The 19952-nt window shown below is 29.4% G+C and overlaps 1 protein-coding gene across 1 annotated transcript in view; it reads left to right on the top strand.

Annotated features, from left to right (window-relative positions):
• Window positions 1-19952, top strand: part of LOC145255708 (glutamate receptor U1-like) — a 99743-nt gene that overhangs the window by 21239 nt on the left and 58552 nt on the right. Inside the window, exon 2 of the mRNA XM_080114297.1 lies at window positions 16452-16490. Coding sequence (XP_079970423.1) covers window positions 16452-16490 — 39 coding nt within the window. The remainder of the gene's footprint in view (window positions 1-16451; window positions 16491-19952) is intronic.

Genomic DNA, 19952 nt, shown 5'->3' with positions numbered 1-19952 from the left:
TATACAAATATTTGGCACCTTCGTCTAATAATAACACGCATTACATAATATATTTAATATATTATATTATATAATATATTTAGTATCTTCATCTAATAATAACACGCATTACATAATATATAAATATTTAGTATCTTCATCTAATAATAACAACCACCATGTAACAGTGGCCTCTTGGCCTTGATACGTGGTGATGCCTATGTAAAAAAAAAAAAAAAAAAAAAAGACAATACATCGAAACCTGTGGCACCTGTGCAACCTATGCAGACCGCCAGCCAGCAGAAGCACAGATCATAGCACCAGTGCCGGAAAGACCTTGGCAACAAGTAGCAGCACACCTCCTATCATGGCGAGGGTACAACTATCTGATCACAGTAGACAGACATAACAATTTCTTTGAAATTGACAAACTGGATACGCCCGCATCAGAAGCCATGATTGAATGCATGAAAGCGCATTTCGCACGCCATGGAATTCCAGAGGTACTGACATCTGACAATGGTCCTCAATTTTTGTCTTAGACATTCAGAAAATTTGCAAGGAAATGGCTAATCATACATGCAACAGTCAAGCAAATGGTGCTGCCGAAGCAGCAGTAAAAATCGCAAACGCCTTTTCCGGAAATGCAAAGCGTCAGGAGAAGACCCATTCCTGGGACTGTTGAACCTATGCAGTGCACCAACTGAAGGACTAAGCACCAGCCCAGCCCAGCACAAAGACTCTTTGGTAGAAGGACAAGATCAATGGTACCAGCTGTCGAATTAAAGCACAAGCCCTGTTACCCACATTCAACTGATGAAGCATGGAAGAAACAGGAGAGGAGGATTAGGCACCATAAGACAGGAAAAGAGCTAAAAGGCTTCAACGTAGGTGATAATGTTCGAGTCCAGCCATGCAGTCCTTACATAAGAGAGTGGAGGGAAGCAACGGTCTGAAAACGAATCATAGCCAAGTCCTATGAGGTGGAAGCAAGAGACGAACAATGATACCGCCGAAACATTCCTTGAATCAAAACATTCCTTCCCAGGACACCATCAAGCAACATGCACAGCTGATGATCACCCTCAGTCCCAAATACAGCCTGACAATCTCATATTACAAAAAGAAAGGATTACACAGGAAAATGAACCGACTAAAGAAAGCATTTGTGAAAGGAATGACAGCCAACAGCTGACCACACACTCAGGACACATTATTTGAAAACCTGCACACTACAATGAATGAACAATTCACCCTCCCCCATGTTGCCGTTCAAAACCATATCCCTTAGAAGAAAACAAAATGAACAAACACCCTCCCTGCCCGGGGTGGGGGGGAGATGTTGCGTATAGCTAAACCCCCATCACTACCCTTACTTGCCCTCTCTCTTTTTCTATAGAACTCTCCTAAAAAGGAGGAGGATTATGTCTTGTAACATGGCCGACCAATAAAGCTGCTATTATATTAACTTCTGTGTCGTCTTCACTCTGATACTAACCCACGAACATGACATTAACCGAACTTTTCAAGGTGAAGGTTAAATAGAAAGGTAACGGTCAAAGTCATATAAAATGCTGGGAATGGACCAAGTAGTAATTGTTCGATGATGAAGAAAACCAAAATTTGACTTTGATGATGAGATTTCAAAATTAAATCAGTTACTGCGTTGCGTTCTTATCCTTATGTTTAAATTGAAAGTTTTTGCTTACAGTAAACGATATTTCATGAGAATGTTAATCTTGCTAGAAAGTTTGATTTTCATAGTGTCAGTCAATAGGGGCGGGGTAGGTCGTCATCTGGGACGAAAGAGTACTAGGAGGACCGGTGGAGAGGATAATAGTCATTTGGAGACATTTATGATTGTGTTGTCACGCGATTCTGTGGGAATCTACTTGTGAAAGGTCATAGTTGTTTAGTCGAGGATGACTTTTTAAAAATGAAAATTGGTTAAGGGAAAAGACACGCACGCACAGACACACATATTGTTTCTGTGTGGTCTCTCTCTCTCTCTCTCTCTCTCTCTCTCTCTCTCTCTCTCTATCTCTCTCTCTCTCTCTCTCACACACACACACACACACATACACACACACACATAAAGAGAGGGAGAAAGAGAGAACAATAGACAGAGACATAGACCTTGATACACTGGCTCCTGTCAGATCACCGAAGTTAAGCATCGTTGAGCCTGGTCAGTACTAAAATGGGTGACCATTTGGGAATTCTAGGTGCTGTATGTGCTCTCCGCTTATCTCAGCATTGTTTCCAGTCGTTCTGGACTTCTCCTTGCCACTAGATCCAAGCAATGCCAATTCAGGAGAGGTGTGGTTAAGGATTACGCCATATATATATATATATATATATATATATATATATATATATATATATATATATATATATATATTTTTATCGAGCTTTTATATCTGGCTGAGATAATTTTATAAATATTAATTCTTTAATATTTATAATTTACTTTAATTTTACCATCTTTGATCATTTTGGTAAATTCAATTGTAATTTTCATTATATATATATATATATATATATATATATATATATATATATGATGAAAATAATGGAAATAGTATTCCGACAAAATAGAGAAAATAAAAAGGAACAAACCGTATTATATGTTCATCAACGTTTCGTCTTTATTTCGAGACTTCCTCTGGATGAATGAGATTAAGAAACAAAAAATATACCAGTACAAAATATTTGAAAAAAAAAACAAAAAAAAACCTTTTTTTTTTTTTTTTTTTTTTTTTTTTTTTTTTCAAATATTTTGTACTGGTATATTTTTTGTTTCTTAATCTCATTCATCCAGAGGAAGTCGCGAAATAAAGACGAAACGTTGATGAACACATAATACAGTTTGTTCCTTTTTATTTTCTCTCTCTCTCTCTATATATATATATATATATATTATAATAAAATTGTATTCCTGTCTGTCTGTTCACAATTTGGTTAATATATACAAAAAAGTACTCTGTTTCACTTCTAGCTTTGCATGATATGCATATAAATATATTATTTATTCAAAAGGAATCAACATTCAAGAGGTTATCTCATTTGCATATTACATTAAAGAAAATTTGTTTTCATAATTAGCTCTAAATTTTTTATCAAAAGGAGTTGTATAATTGTCTTAAGTATTCTATTTAGAAATACTATATACAGTTGATTTATTTAATTTATTTTTAATTTAATTTACATTTAATTTAATTTATTTTTAATAATTATTATAATCAATATCAGCTGCATATAAAAACGGAAGTAAGTTTTAATTTAACTTCTGAATTATTTCCTTTTTAGCAATGGGAATTTTATTTTCCTATTTGAATTTCGGAATGAAGATGGCTATGTTTTATGCTTCCAAAAATCGCAAATATGATCAACTTTCAGAAAAATCGTAACAACTTAGGCTATTTTGGCATATTTTAAGTAATATGTGACTAAATCTCCCGGACAGTAATTTGTTTTTAAGAGACAACAGGTATATATATATATATATATATATATATGTATATATATATATATATATATATATATATATATATATATATATATATATATATAATATATTATTTCTCTTAGTTTATTTGCCTGTTTGTCCATTCCACTTTTTCTCTGAAACTACTTGACTGATCTGATTAAAATTTTGTATGGACCTTTGTTATAATTAGATGCAACGAATTAACTATTATTGTATCCATTCAATGCACTGTTAAGAATTGATAGGGATTAATACTTAATGCACAAAGGAGCGAAGATTTATCCACCAGCCTCAAAACGGTGCCCCCTTTGTGATGTGGAGAAGTACCACATTATAAAGACTATTAATGACCCTCAAAATACCTGTTTGAACGTATGCAGTGAGACCCTCAAAACCTGTTTACATAGGAGACGAGTGCTCCTAATAAACTGGGAGGACCGAACAACGAACAAAGACCCCCACCTAAAGGAATTTCTTCAAGAGTATTCTAGAGGCAGTCAACTAAGCGCATAAATTAGTAAAGTGAAAGTGGACATTTAGACAATTGTAAGTATAAATATTAAGTATAAATTAAGTATGAAAATGATGGCTACCTTAAAGAATACAATACACATATATAAAAGACTTAGAAATCAAATAGCCTGCATACCTCCCTTAACTATTAAATAAAATGAAATAAAAAAGGTAAATAAATAAGATAGATTAATTACCTCCTTTGGACCAACTGAAACATGGATTATCTCCCCTTAACTGAAACAAATAAGATAAAGTAATTATCTCCCTTGCACCAGCTAAAATTAACAGAAGGCAGACCGGAAACCATGCAAAAATAGAACAGTACATATTTACTAAAATGCATTAAATAAAAAATTAAAAAATAGAAAATTCATATTAGAATAAAATAAAATATACAGAGATAGGAATAAACTATAGTTAAATAAAAATGAACATCATTATAAAAAATAAATGCGAGCCTGAAATTTTTCCCTCAGACAGAAACAACATGGCTGACGAGAGCCTAACATCATTTAGGTTTTACCATTAACTGGTCCCCTTTATGTTGGGCTTGAAACCGACGGTACCAATGTTTTTCTGACTATTAAATAAATAAATAAATATTAAGCTCTTATATCGAAAAAGTTTTTCTTTGTAATCGAGCACTTTGTTGGAATTCTTTCCCCCAAAACAGTAAACAAATATATATATATATATATATATATATATATATATATATATATATATATATATATATATATATATATATATATATATACTTCAGGATAAAGAAATTCAATATATCTACTGGTATGCAAATCCAGTGATTATCAGTCTTACAAAATATTATTAGATGCAATAATTTATATCAGACAATCCCAGCTAAATAAAATTGCTCAGTATACAAGATAGAGCAAATGAATTATATATTAGGTATTTAAAGTTTATGATTTGAAAAGGTTAATTTTCAAACATAGAATTTTTATTTGCAAACAAAGAATGCAGTTTAATAAATATATTTTCTTTACTCATGAGCTTTCGATGTTTATTCATTTCCTCAGAGGAAAAATATTAGCAAATGTTATTAATGGTTTGCACCTTATTTGACAACAAACATAGAAAATTAAAAGTTTTTAAGTTTTAAATCATTTTAGCTACATAGAATAAAGGAAATTTGATAACAAGGCAGAAAAAAATATATTGAACTTTAAATCTAAAATGCATGCTAAATCCTGCGATGGAAGTTCTTGGTATATATATATATATATATATATATATATATATATATATATATATATATATATATATATATATATATATGAGATGGTGAAATCTGGTAACAGATTGACAAATACTATTAAATACTATCAAACTATAATCTGAATTTTGCAAGGAATGAGTTTGATTAACTATTAAACAAGAGACCATCCTCGAGTAACTTGCTGTCTTTATATACCAGAGTTTTTCAATAGAATATGTTGCTGTTTCTCTTCCCTTTTTACCTTTATTATAAATAATCATGTGGTCGCAAGAAACAAAGATATTAAATTTATATACTTTTATTCTCAGTTTGGTATCGAGATGTTAGTAGTGCCTTTCGGTTGGCCTTTTGATGATGATGCTGGACCGTTGGGTGGTCTATCGTAATGGTCGGTTGAATATGTTTAATACGACGATGTGACTAGTTTGACGTTCAAAACACCGACGATGTAATGCGCCGAACGTCTCTATTTATAGAAGATGCACGGACGTAGCTGTAAACGTACAACAAAACTGATAATAAAATGACAACTATTTAACATCATATGTGCTTCTTCTTTACACATTTATCATCCAGTGTTGTTTCGTTAAAAAAAGCACTTGATAATTTCAGATCAATCCCACTACATTCGCTGACGATCTCTAAAACAATTATACACCGAAGCCATTTTCGTGATTTGTTATGCCAAGAACGTCTTGTCAGTTTACTGAAATCATAATGGCCTTCGTTCAAACGTAAAATAATTAAGTCAAATAAATTTTTTCGAGTTACGTCTTTGCCAAATTAAAATATGATCTAATATCGACAATCCGGAGGAGGGGGGGACACTTCTGACATCTTTATGTATGCTAGTTGTAACGGTGGCTTTCGTAAGACCACGGTTATACACGGTCTGATTATAATACCGCAATTCTTTTTTAGTACCGCCATTTCTATCGCTTACATTTCGACTGTATATCAGGGGAAATATGTGATATTTTGTTTTCTTGTCTCCATTTTCACTCCCTTTTATATTATTACGGCGATGTTTTTTGCAATGATAATCAATCTTTTTGTACTTTAGCTTATTTCGCTTGTCCAGTTATCTTCTTTGTTTACCAATCTTTCCTCCATCACTTTTTTATTTTTATAATCAATTGGTATCATCCTATCAGTGTAGTATACTGTTCATGATTATTAGTTTTGTTGCTGTTATTTTTGAAAAGTACCAAATATGAGATTATATGTTTCGTTGTTCTTATTTAGATGACGACTTATATATTTGTTGTTGTTGATGTTGTAAGAGTCTTAGTGTGTTCATGTGTGTGATCATGTTTTGAGATGCTAGATATTATATATATTTATTGTGAGTGTTCATATTGTCTTAGGATGTTCATGTTTGTGGAGATAGCATATTGGAGACATAAACAGGGTATATATAAAGAGAGAGACAGTTCTGTATATATATAATAGACAGTGTACATGTTACTACAAGAGCACCAAGCATGTAATTCAACTAGAAGAGATTTTTGAATATCTTGATAGATAGACCGAGAGATAGTGCATTTGACATTTACGTTGACAGTTGTGCATATAATATAAACACGTTACCTTTCTCGTTGTAATGATGAACACAGAAAGACGGCAGTTATTAAAAACATGATGATCATTTATTCTTCGACCGGTCGGAAATGATTTTGTATTTCAGGGATTCAAAGTTGTTACATGGTTATCTCTAAAAACCTCTCACTTCCAGAGGGTGCCTTGACTCTAACAGAGAATCGGTCTGATCTCGTCTCCTTCTCTGATCTGACTGATCTGATTCCCCCTAACTAACTTCGAACTCTTTCCTATATTGAGAAATCACATGTATGTCTGGTCAACGTGACCATAACTCACGTGTTATCAACATGCGCGATTTGCACATTTTTGAAACCATTTCTGACGACCAGGAAATTTCCCATTCTCTTTGTTGTTTTACAAAGGAATTTAATCTACTTGTCTAATTCTGTAACCCCTATTTTATTATGCATTCTTTCTAAGAATGTGAATAGCTTCCTGCCAAATTTGTATTTATTAAATATTTTAACAGAATCAACAATTTACTGGACATTCCATTTATAATAACATTCTGTGTTTATTTTAACTTATGATTGGAATTTTCAATTCCAAATCTAGCTTCGCAAGTTCGAATCCTTGACTATCCTATTTCATATTTACATTTAATTAATTCCCTATTTTTTTACTTACATGAAAAGGGGACAACCCTTATCATGTAACAGTTTCTTGGTATTTTTGTCCAGGTGCCTGAATTCTTTTTGTTCGATCTATGAAGAGTTTAAAATATGCACCATTATCCATGGTTTATTCCTTTCATCAAGTTTCTACAATAGAATTTGGTTTCTAATAATTTTCTTGTTATTCTCATGTGAGGGAGGTATGCAGGCTATTTGATTTCTAAGTCTTTTATATATGTTCTTTTTCAATCTTCTCTTTCATTTCTGGTGATTTGATGATTTCTGCTAACAAAATCCCCAGATATGTATAGGTATCATTTTCAGCAAGTGTCGTCATCTCCTTTTGGTTAAGTAGTTCCATGCTCCTTCTTATCTCAAGTTTTCACCTTGAGTTTTCACCGTGCATATTCTTCCATTCTTAATTCGAATATTCTAGCTGAAGATTCTGGTTATATTTATTAGTTTTTCTAGTTCTTATCTGACTTTTGCCAATAATTTCACGTTGTCCATATACATGAGTTGGTTTATTCATTCTTTTTTTTGTATCTGTGAATTTCTCTTGAATATATCATTGAGTGTCATCATGGCTATAATAAAAGTAGTGGTGATAGCGAGTTTCTCTGGAAAATATCTCTCTGTATTCTTATTTCAGTCAATTTTTGTCCTCTAGCTGTCAGTTCCAGTTTTCATATTTCCATTGGTTTTTCTATAAAATTGATAATTTTATTGAATTCTTTTGTACATCCTCAAGCATTCAATTATCCATGCTTGTGGGGGGGGGATACTATCATATTTTTTTCTAGTCAATCCATGATATATATATATATATATATATATATATATATATATATATATCTTCTATCTATCTATCTATATCTATCAGTCTATCTATCTATCTATATCTATATCTATCTATCTATCTATATCTATATCTATATCTATCTTCTTCTATATATCTATAAAAACAGAGATGTGTGTGCCACAGACGATTTCTGATTGGTTAATCCAATAATCACATCTCCTAAAAAACTATGGTTCGTAGGCTCTTAATTTTACCATAAAATATTATGGCTTTATTTATTGTCCATCTTGGAAGGGTTTAATTTTTTTCTAACTTGTTTATTTACAAATTAAAAAAATACGAATCTTACACAATCTTACAATCCAACCTACGACATCCACGGCCGCCATTCTGCTAGCCGCAGACACGTAAACAACACGAAAACAATGTTTTGAAAATCTAGCAAAAATTAATTTTCCTGAAATTTTTCAATATTTAAAAATAAATTATGCCGTCTGATAAAATTTTTAAACTTTTTTTTAAAGCTATAAAGATAAAATTTAAAAATATTTATTTTTATGTAACACGCGCGTTCGCTCGTGGTCTTTTCATTTCGGGTTTGTATTACTGTACACATAGATTCGAAAAAGTTGTCAAAAAACAAATATATAACAAATAAATGTTATCAAAGGCAAGATAAGTTACTTTTCTACCAAACTGGATATATTTTTCGTGTTTTTATTCAATGTAACACATTTATTCAGCTCGAAAAACGGGTTTGTATTACTGTACACATAGATTCGAAGAAGTTGATAAGATACGAAACAATACAGCATTAAAACACGCGCACACACGCACACACACTCACGTCCACTACCGTCCTTGGCTACGTCACGTTGTTATGGCAACACGATAAATACACAGTAAATTTGATTTTCTTCATTTCTACGCAAATATTACGCAAATATAAATCATATAGAATATCTGTATGAATATAATTACACGTAATAGTTAAATAAAGATGATCATCGTTAGAACCGAAAAAAAAAAACTAATAGGGAATTTGTATAAAGTTGTATTTTCTTTTTAAATAAATAGAAAAAAGGGGTGTTGATAAGACTATCCATACTTATACAGTTTAGTGACGACATTAAAAAATGGAAATATTGAAAAAAAAATTTAGGCCAAATTTCGCAATCTAGCCTTTTTTTTTTCTCGCCATATTGAGATGCGCAGTGCGCACAACATATCTACAATTTTTTTACGTTTTTTTTCTTTTTTTTTTAAATCTGCAATTTTTTTGCGTTTTTTTTTTTTTTTTAAATAAGAATACTATTGAATATGCAAAGCAATTGAAGAATGCAAAGAATTGAAGAATTTTTATACGAGAATATTTTCAAAAGATGCTCAGTTGGACACGCATGGATAACTTCGAAACTTCGTTTATTTACTTCTGTTACAAATTTAAAAAAAAAAAAAAAAAAAAAACCCAAAAATGGCATCTGTCTTCGCAAAAAAAATTAAAAATCTCATTCTGGTCGGGAATAAAGGGCTAGATTGGCCTAAAATGGAGGTATTCTGCTATATACGGCAGTTACCTGCCCTTGGGGAATTCCTGGGCCTGCAATAACATTTCCAAAATGGCCACGTTGACGTTGCCGTGATAAATCATTTTTTTCGATGTAAAAAAAAAAAAAATACTTGATCAAATGAAGTGAAATTTTTTTTCGGAGAACTTCAGTCTATAACAGTTACGTACAATAAAATTTTTTTTTCAATATTTCCATTTTTTAATGTCGTCACTAAACTGTATAAGTACCAGACTATCAATACACACAAAAAAATATAGATTTATTTTTGGGTAAAGTTCCCCCGGGTTTTCCTTTCACTTCAGTAAATAATGGTCTTTTGTTATATATATATGGCGTACTATTATCCTTATATATATATGATGTTTATGTTTATATATATATATATGTATAAGTGATAGTGTCTGTGTGTGTCTGTGCGTTTGTGTTCATTTCCCTACGCTAAAACTCTGTCAATTTTAAGCCTACAGATTCGAAATTTGATATACAGGGTACTGAGATTTGGGAACATCGATGTGATAGGTTTTCGACAGAAATTTGGCGATTAAGTGGTCAATGTTCAACAATTAGACCTTTGAGAACTCTACCAAACTCCTCCTAAAATTTAAGGTCTGAACACGTGATATTTTATATATAGATTCCTTGGACATGGATTTAACTTATTAACTTTACTTGATCCCTAAACAATAAATGTTAATAGGTCATAAAAGGGGTCAAAGTTTAAAAAAAATTGACCGTTTTTTTTTTTCCTCAGCATACACTTCAAAACACCTGGGCAACGCCGGGCACCGATTGCTAGTATATATATATATATATATATATATATATATATATATATATTGTTTCTGTTCTTTACTTCTTTTGGATTATTATTATTATTATTATTATTATTATTATTATTATTATTATTATTATTACCATCATCATCATTATTATTATTATTATTCTCTCTCACCAGGAGTTTTCATACAAGTCATTAGCAGTGACTGCTCACTGACAATAACCAGGGTTGTTGCCTAGAGACTAAGTAACAACTAATCTCCCCATATTTCTATCACTGCTTATTTCTTTTTGGTAATTCTTGCAAATTATTTCATATTAGCTATCTCTACTTATATATAAAAGGATCTTTGTGTGTGTGTGTGTGTGTGTGTGTGTGTGTGTGTGTGTGTGTGTGTGTGTGTGTGTGTGTGTGTGTGTGCATTCTCTATGGACTCCAAAATGACTGGACCGATTTTTTTTAAATTTCACACAAATGTGTTTTATATGTTTGTAAGTGTTCTGGAAGGTTTTGTATTGGAATGCTTCCAATAAATATCGATAATCAAAAAAATCTGATTAAAAAAGGAACAGTCATATTTTGACCAAAGTTAACACCCTTACGTAGCCTAATATCTCAAGTGCATTTGAGAAGTTTTATCACTACACTAGCAGAAAGACCCGGTATATAAAATCAACAATAGGTTCTTTGATAAGACAGAGGCGCGTTCAAAATGTTTCAGTTTAGATCAGAACTGTACCATGCTATTTGACTTTTATATGAACAATAATTTTCTGAAATCAAGCGTAGATTCTCTACAGTGCAATGTAGACTACAATGTATTGTGGACTAAATCACTGTGAGGAGGCATGTGAAGCTTCTTCCCAGTGTACAGGAATAGGTCTCTGATTAGAGCAGGCAATCAATTGGTTTGATTGAAAAATGGGCAATTACACCAATTTCGATGAACATAAAAACATTGGAAGTGTGGAACATTTATTGATCATCATTCAATCACGGGCAACGTCGGGTCTCCCTTTTAGTAGCTTATATTTATTGTGGTCTTCTATTGGTTTTGCTAGATTCCAAGATAAGAATTCATCTAGTCTAGTGGAGTGTCCAGCTAAGTGTTGTCACTTGATGCAACATTACTTAATGCAACAACATCACTAGGAGAATGGCGCACCATTCCTTGTATGTGCTAGTGTATAGGCATGTCAAGGGAATCTTGAATATTTTGTATACAATGTTATTTGGAATATTTGGTTAGGATTTACTCGTAGGGGAAAGTGTACTCATGAAAAATAACTGAACTAAGGAACCAAAGAAACTGAAAAATGGTGTCTAATAGGCATCCAAACTCTTGTAAAAATCGGATTATGACTCAATAGTATTTGTCAATCCGTTTTGTTGGATGCATTTTCTCTGTTTCTTACATTTTCTCTAGATATTTTGTTTAAGAACAGAAAGAGGTTAAAGAAACCTTGTGTAAAGAGAAAACTGGTTTCATTTTCAGTTATGTTCACATAAGATTTTCTGCAAGAGATTTCATTTAAGTAAACTATGACATGCGTAGTATACAGCATAGTTGATACATGTTGGTACACTGATTCCTCTAGATCACAGAAGTTGAGCAACGTCGAGCTTGGCCAGTGCTAAATTGGGTGACCATTTGGTAAGACCAGATACTGTATATGCTTAGATGTGGATGCTACTAGGCTATTCTGGCTAAGTAACACTGAATTAAATGGAATGTAAAGAGATTATCAGATGCAAATTTTTTGCTAAAAATATTTTTTTGATAATAATTTTTGCTAATAATAATTTTTGCTAATAATAATTTTTGCTAATAATAATTTTTGCTAATAATAATTTTTGCTAATAATAATGTTTTACTAATAATAATTTTTTGCAAATATTTGTTTTGCAAATAAAAACTTTTTGCTAATAAGTTTTTGCTTATATAAATTTTTAACTAACAATTTTGCAAATAATAATTTCTGAAAATAATACTTTTTTTTGCGAATAAGAATTTCTTGCTAATAATAAGGTTTTGCAAATAAGAATTTTTAGATAATAATGTTTTTTTATAATAATAATTTTTTGCTATTAATAATTTTTGGCAAATATTTTTGCTATTAATAACTTTTGAAAATTATTTTTTGAAAAAAATATTTTGTGCTAATAATAAGGTTTTGCAAATATTAAATTTTAGCTAATAAAAAGGTTTTGCAAAAAATAATTTTTGTAAAGAATAATTTTTTTGCTAATAATAAGGTTTTGCTTATATTAATTTTTAGCTAATAATATTTTTTTGCTAATGATAGTGTTTTTCAAATATTAGTTTTTGCTAATAATATTTTTGGCAAATGATAATTTTTTTGCTAATAATAAGTTTTGAAAATAATAATTTTTGCAAATAATAATTTTTGCAAATAAATTTTCGCTAAAAAATTATTTGCTAATAATAATTTTAAATAAATAATATTTATTGCAAATAAAATGTTTTTGCAAATAAAATTTTTTGCTAATAATAAGTTTTCGCAAATAATAATTTTTTCAAATAATAATTTTTAGCTAAAAATAATTTTTGCAAAAAATAATTTTTCAAAAATATAATATTTCTAAATAATAAAATTTGCTAACAATAGTTTTGCTAATAATAATTTTAAGCTAATAATAATATTTTATAAAAAAAATTTTTTTGCATATATAAATTTTTGAAAATAATAAAGTTTTACAAACAATAATTTTTTGTAAATAATAATTTTTTGCAAATAAAATATTTTTGCTAAAAATAAATTTTTGTTTAATAATAAGTTTTTTGAAATAATATATTTTGCAAATAATTTTAAGCTAATAATGATATTTGCAAATAATAATTTTTTGCTACTAATATGTTTTACTAAATAAAGATGTTTAGCTAATAATATTTTTTTGCAAATGAAAGTTTTTTGCTAATAATAAATTTTGCAAAAAGAAGTTTTTGCAAATAATCAATTTTTGCCAATAATATTTTTTTGCAAATAATAATTTTTTGATAATGATAAGTGTTTGCAAATAAAAAATTTTTTGCAAAAAATAATTTTTGCAAAAAATAAAGTTTTGCTAGGTAAGTCTTTGCCAATAATAATTTTAAGCTAATAACATGTTTTGCAAATTATAATTTTTGCAAATAATTATTTTTAGTTACTAATAAGTTTTAGCCAATATAAATTTGAAGCCAATAATATTTTTTGCACATAATAATTTTTACAAAAAATAATTTTTTCCTAATGATAAATTTTTGAAAAAATATTTTTATTTTTGCAAATAATATTTTTTTTCGAATAATAGGTTTTTGCAAATTGTAATTTTTAGCTAATAATTTTTTTTGACAAATCATAATAATTGCAAATAATTATTATTTCAAAGATGAATTTTTTGCTAATAATGTTTTTGTTAATAATATTTTTGGCAAATAATAATTTTTGCAAATAACAACGTGTGCAAATAGTAATTTTGGCGATTAATAATTTTTGCAAATAATATTTTTTGCTACTGATAATTTTTGATAATAAAAGTTTTTGCTAATAATAATTTTTTTGCAAATAATAATTTTTGCTAAAAATGAGTTTTTTTGTAAATAATAATTTTTTAATACTATTTTTTTGCTAATAATAAGTTTTTACAAATAATATTTTTTCTAAAAATAGGTTTTTGCTCATAGGTTTTTGCAAATAATAATTATTTACTAATAAAAAGGTTTTGCAAATAATAAGTTTTTTCTAATAAGTTTTTGCAAATAATTATTTACTAATAATAAGTGTTTGCAAATAATAATTATTTGCTAATAAGTTTTTGCAAATAATTTTTTAGCTTATTATATTTTTGCAAATAATGTTTTTGCAAATAATAATTTTTAGCTTTTAATATATTTTGCAAATAATGCTTTTTTGCAAATAATATTTGGAAATAATAATTTTTTGCTAATAATATTTTTTGCACACAATAATTTTTGCAAATAATAAGTTTTTGCTAAAAATACTTTTTGCAAATGATTATTTTTCAAGTAATATTTTTTGCTAATAATATTTTTTGAAATTCATAATTTTTTTTAAATAATAATTTCTTAATAATATTTTTCTAATAATAATTTTTTGCTAATATTCTTTGAAAATACTAATTTTTTCAAATATATTTTTAGATAATAATTTTTTCGCTAATAATATTTTTTGCAAATAATAAATTTTACGAATTATACTTTTTGCAAATAATAATTTTTAGCTTTTAATATATTTTGCAAATAATGCTTTTTTGCAAATAATATTTGGAAATAATAATTTTTTGCTAATAATATTTTTTGCACACAATAATTTTTGCAAATAATAAGTTTTTGCTAAAAATACTTTTTGCAAATGATTATTTTTCAAGTAATATTTTTTGCTAATAATATTTTTTGAAATTCATAATTTTTTTTAAATAATAATTTCTTAATAATATTTTTCTAATAATAATTTTTTGCTAATATTATTTGAAAATACTAATTTTTTCAAATATATTTTTAGATAATAATTTTTTCGCTAATAATATTTTTTGCAAATAATAAATTTTACGAATTATACTTTTTGCAAATAATTTTTAGCTTTTAATATTTTTGGCAAATAATAATTTTTTGCAAATGGTAAGTCTTTTCAAATAATAATTTTTTATGAATAATTTTTTTTTGCAAACAATAATTTTTTTCAAATAAGAATTATTTGCTAATAATATCTTTTGCAAATAGTAATGTTTTTAAATAATAATTTTGCAAATATTAATTTTTAGCTAATAATATTTTTTTCGCTAATAATAACTTCTAGTAAGTAATAATTTTAGCAAAGAATAATTCTTAGCTCATAATTTTTTTTTGCAAATAATATTTTTTGCAAATAATATGTTTTGCTAGTAATAATTTTAGCTAATAATAATTTTTGCTAATAATAATTTTTTCTAATAATTATTTTTTGCTAATAATAATTTTTGCTAATAATCATTTTGCTAATAATAATTTTTGCTAATAATAATTTTTGCAAATAATATTTTTTGCTAATAATAATTTTTGCTAATAATTTTTTGCAAATAACATTTTTTGCTAATAATAATTTTTGCTAATAATAATTTTTGCTAATAATAATTTTTGCTAATGATAATTTTTGCTAATAATAATTTTTGCTAATAATAATTTTTGCTAATATTAATTTTTTGCTAATAATAATTTTTTGCAAATAATATTTTTTGCTAATAATAATTTTTGCTAATAATAATTTTTCCAAATAATATTTTTTGCTAATAATAATTTTTTGCTAGTAAGAATTTTTTGCAAATAATAATTTTTGCTCATAATAATTTTTGCTAATAATAATTTTTGCTAATAATAATTTTTGCAAATAGTATATTTTACTAATAATATTTTTTTGCTAATAATAATTTTTGCAAATAATATTCTTTGCTAATAAAAAGTTTTTTCTAATTATAATTTTTACTAATAATAATTTTTGCTAATAATAATCTTTGCTATAAATAATTTTTGCTAATTATAATTTTTGCAAATAATATTTTTTGTTAATAATAATTTTTGCTAATAATGCCTAAATCGAATCAAATTTTATGTTTATTAACTTCCTCTGCAGAAAATTCGACATAAGGTTGGATAAAGTTTTGATAAACCAGTACACTGGGTGAAGTATATTCTAACCTACAAAAATGTCTAAGCAACCCCATTGACACAGAGACACATCAGGCGATTAACAATAAACTAATCCTTTCACAGAAAGAAGGTGAAGTTGTGACAGGGATAAAATTTTATGAAATTTGAATAAAATGAATTATTAAAATTATTTACATTTTTTTCTTTTGTAGGCGACAACAGTACGAGTTTTAAAAGCTACGACGATTCCGGTGAGATTTTTTTATGTTTTTTTTTTATTCAAAATATCTGAAATGTTTGTCATTTGTAATAAATTAGAGATGAAAGTTCTTCTCAACACTAAATTGATGAAGGAAAGTCACATTTAGCGATAATGACAGGTGCTTGTGGAAATGCAAAAAGTAATATTGACCAAAGAAAATAAAGAAATTGAACAAATGATAAATGAAATCCATGTGATCATAAGTTTTTGTTTTTTGAATTACTTAGAAGATTCAAGAATAATCTATGTCATGGAATGATTAAATTGTTGCCGAAGTTACGACCATAACTTCAGTCTGGCTACATTATGATAAGCCTCCCAGAAGGCAATTCACAGACAAGCGTCATTCCATTTACTATTTTATGCTGCATATCATTTTTTATTACTTATCAAAGTAAAATTGCTAAATTAATATACACTGTTGATATTCATTCTCTCCAAAAGCTGTTGCTCCCAATTCAAACTTCAGTGCTTATCTAGGAGGATTATTCCTTCTTTCTTATGTATGGGAACTGAACTTTATTCTAACGGATAAAAAACGTAGCATACGTTATGCTTAACGTGTGCTACTTTAACTTGGTTTTGTCAACTTTTCATTGCTTTTCTTTATGAAATGTTAAGTTCAAAGTGCACTTCTTTCCTCTTTACAGGCCAACTTTTATTGCACTGTTTCTTTTTCTTTATTTTTTTAACACTCACTCACCCCAAACAAGACGTATTGCCACTTGGATATAAGGGACTACTGTTTGGGATCATGTCCGTGGGGAGTTGAGCAGTAACGTGTTTGTTTACAGTACATTTAAATTTCTGTTGGGAAAGCAGGAAACAGAGAGAATTCCAAAGTCTAACCGTTTGAGGAAAAAAGCTTGTAGAGTAGAAGGCTTTCTGACATCTAAAGACCTCAATAGTAAAAGGGTAGTATTTTGCTGCTTGACAGATTAGTTGAAGTATGTACGTCGAGAGGGGCACAAGTGTTAAGAATTTGTCAGAGCACATTCCATTAAAGAACTTGTAAAACAGACACTGATATACAATATAGAACCGATGAGACAGGAGTTGGAGCTTAGTTGATAATGTGGGACTTATTAGATTGGAAACTATTTTGAATTCTGTATAAGCAGGAGAGACTAGTGGTGGATGCGCCAACTGGGATCGGGCAAAACTGCCAGCATTTTTCCTCTTTCTGTTTCTTTCTTTTTCTTTCTCCTAATGTCCTCACTGTTAACAGTGGCAAAAAAATGTAAGAAGTATAAAACAGTAGTACTGTCAGCCTTGCTCTACTCTTTAGAAATCTACACCTTATATCAGGACCATATTAGAAGGTAATGCAGCAACGTCATCTCAGGGAAATTATGATTATGTGATGAATGTGGAAGTCCTAAAAAGAGTAAATATGGACAGCATGGAAGCAGTACTTGCAACCACACAACTGCTTTGAACTGGTCGTGTTGTAAGCATGGAGGATGACAGGTTCCCAGAAATGCTCCTCTGTGAAGAGCTAGAGAATAACAATAGAAAAATGAGTGAGCAAAAACTCCAGTAAAAAAAGATGTAGTTAAAGGAAATAGCCGTTGTGAGACACAAGCAAGTGAATGAGGGAGTTGGCATAGCTGTCTATTTAGTAGGAAAGTAATGATTGGGAATAGGAGAGTGATCGCAGCAGAGATACTTTCAAAGACACAATCCCAGTTGCTTCACATGTGCTTCCTGCAGAAGTATGTTCCACACTAGGAGAGGAGAGTTTTAATACCAGTGGATAATGCACCAGGCCTTTGCCTAATCATCTTCAGACATGAAGGACTGTGGGGAATGGGAGGGTTTAGTCAATTCATTCTCAAACACATATACCCAAATGCATACTTATCTAGTGCATATAAACTGAATCAGGTCATGCGTTCCTTCTAGATTTCACATGGTGGAAAATGACGAGGCAGTGTAAGTCCTGCCTTAAGGTAATTCATTAACATTAGTCACAAAACTATGAAGAAGAAAATAATGTAGACAGCGATATGAGCAACCCAGCTGGAAAACAAAATATAGCCATAAAAATGCAAAGAATGAACCCTGATTGTTGTGTCTCCCATCATTTTTATTTGCGTCTAAATTCAACAAATTTGTGAAAAGAACGACAAATAGTGCTCAAAAACGCCCTCTGATGTATGAAAGAAGTAAACAGACTTATTGTCATTAATGATGAAGACTGATGTCAAACGCTCTTAATGGACCTAAGAGAAATAATATTGATCATTTTTCCTTGATGATGAATTGTAAAATCACTCGGAAAGTGGAAAGTGGAATCCCAAGGTTTGTGGCAATTAGACATTAATTCCCCTTGCTATATAACGAGGTGGATTTGATATTATAAAACGTGTCATATGTTGGATGTGAATATATTTCATAACGACGTACATGTTGAATAGTTGGGTTTTATATTTTATTTTTATATTCATGTACGTATAAATGCGTGTATGCATATACGTCATATCATTTAGTTGATCGTGTAGTGTGCATATTTTAACATTTATGCAACAGTTCTAACAGGAAACAATTGACGTGGACGTATCGAAACAGTTGTAGACAACAGTTCTTTTTTAACAGATGTAAATAACACAACACATACCGGAATTATTTATGAACATTTATTTTCATGATCTGGCCAGCATTTTCAGAGATTACATGTTCTTTACATCTTGGCTGTCCGAAGTGACGCTGCTTCCCATGTCATCTTGAGTCGTCCGTTTTCTCTGGTGTCCAGCTAACGACTGACTAGAATCTCCCCAAATCTACATACATCACGTGTTTCTTTACGTCACATCATTATGTGTCTCAGACCAATCTAGTTATTTGTTTATGCAAGCCCAAATTAATGTTTACATCTACTTTCTATTTTCACATTCTTTTGCGATTTATTATATTATATATGTAAATCATTTCTTCCCAATCCAGCGACCAGCTGTCGCTCAAATCAATTAATAATAATAATAAGATTAATAATAATAATAATAATGTTTTGACCCTTGGCCCTGCTTACCACAGTTAACACAGATACAATGCTATGATCACAGCCTAAAGGGTCATAACATTACACACTTTCATATTAACCTATGGCTCTTCTGAAATTCTTACAATTCTAATGCTTCTTTTTTTTTTTACATGGTAGTCACCACTTATCAAGGCCCGGAAGCCACTGGTGGATAAGGGTTATTTTGTATACAGTAATCAATGGGACAATATCATAGTAATCGTTAGTAATGGAGATCTGATAAAGTGTCTTATTTAAGGGGGCGGTTTATCAGGAATTTGTTTATGTTGGACTTGAAGACATCCAAGTTGTAGTCAGGTGGGAAACAGGCAAACGGTAGAGAGTTTCAGAGTCATGCACTTCTAAGAAAGAAGCTTTGTTCATGGAATCTACGTTTTGATTTAGGCACAGATAAAGAGTGGGGGAAAT

Source organism: Euprymna scolopes, chromosome 31 (assembly GCF_053919585.1).
Source record: "Euprymna scolopes isolate OS-2025 chromosome 31, ASM5391958v1, whole genome shotgun sequence".
In the NCBI taxonomy this organism is placed as follows: domain Eukaryota; kingdom Metazoa; phylum Mollusca; class Cephalopoda; order Sepiida; family Sepiolidae; genus Euprymna; species Euprymna scolopes.
This window is presented reverse-complemented; position numbering and strand designations above follow the sequence as displayed.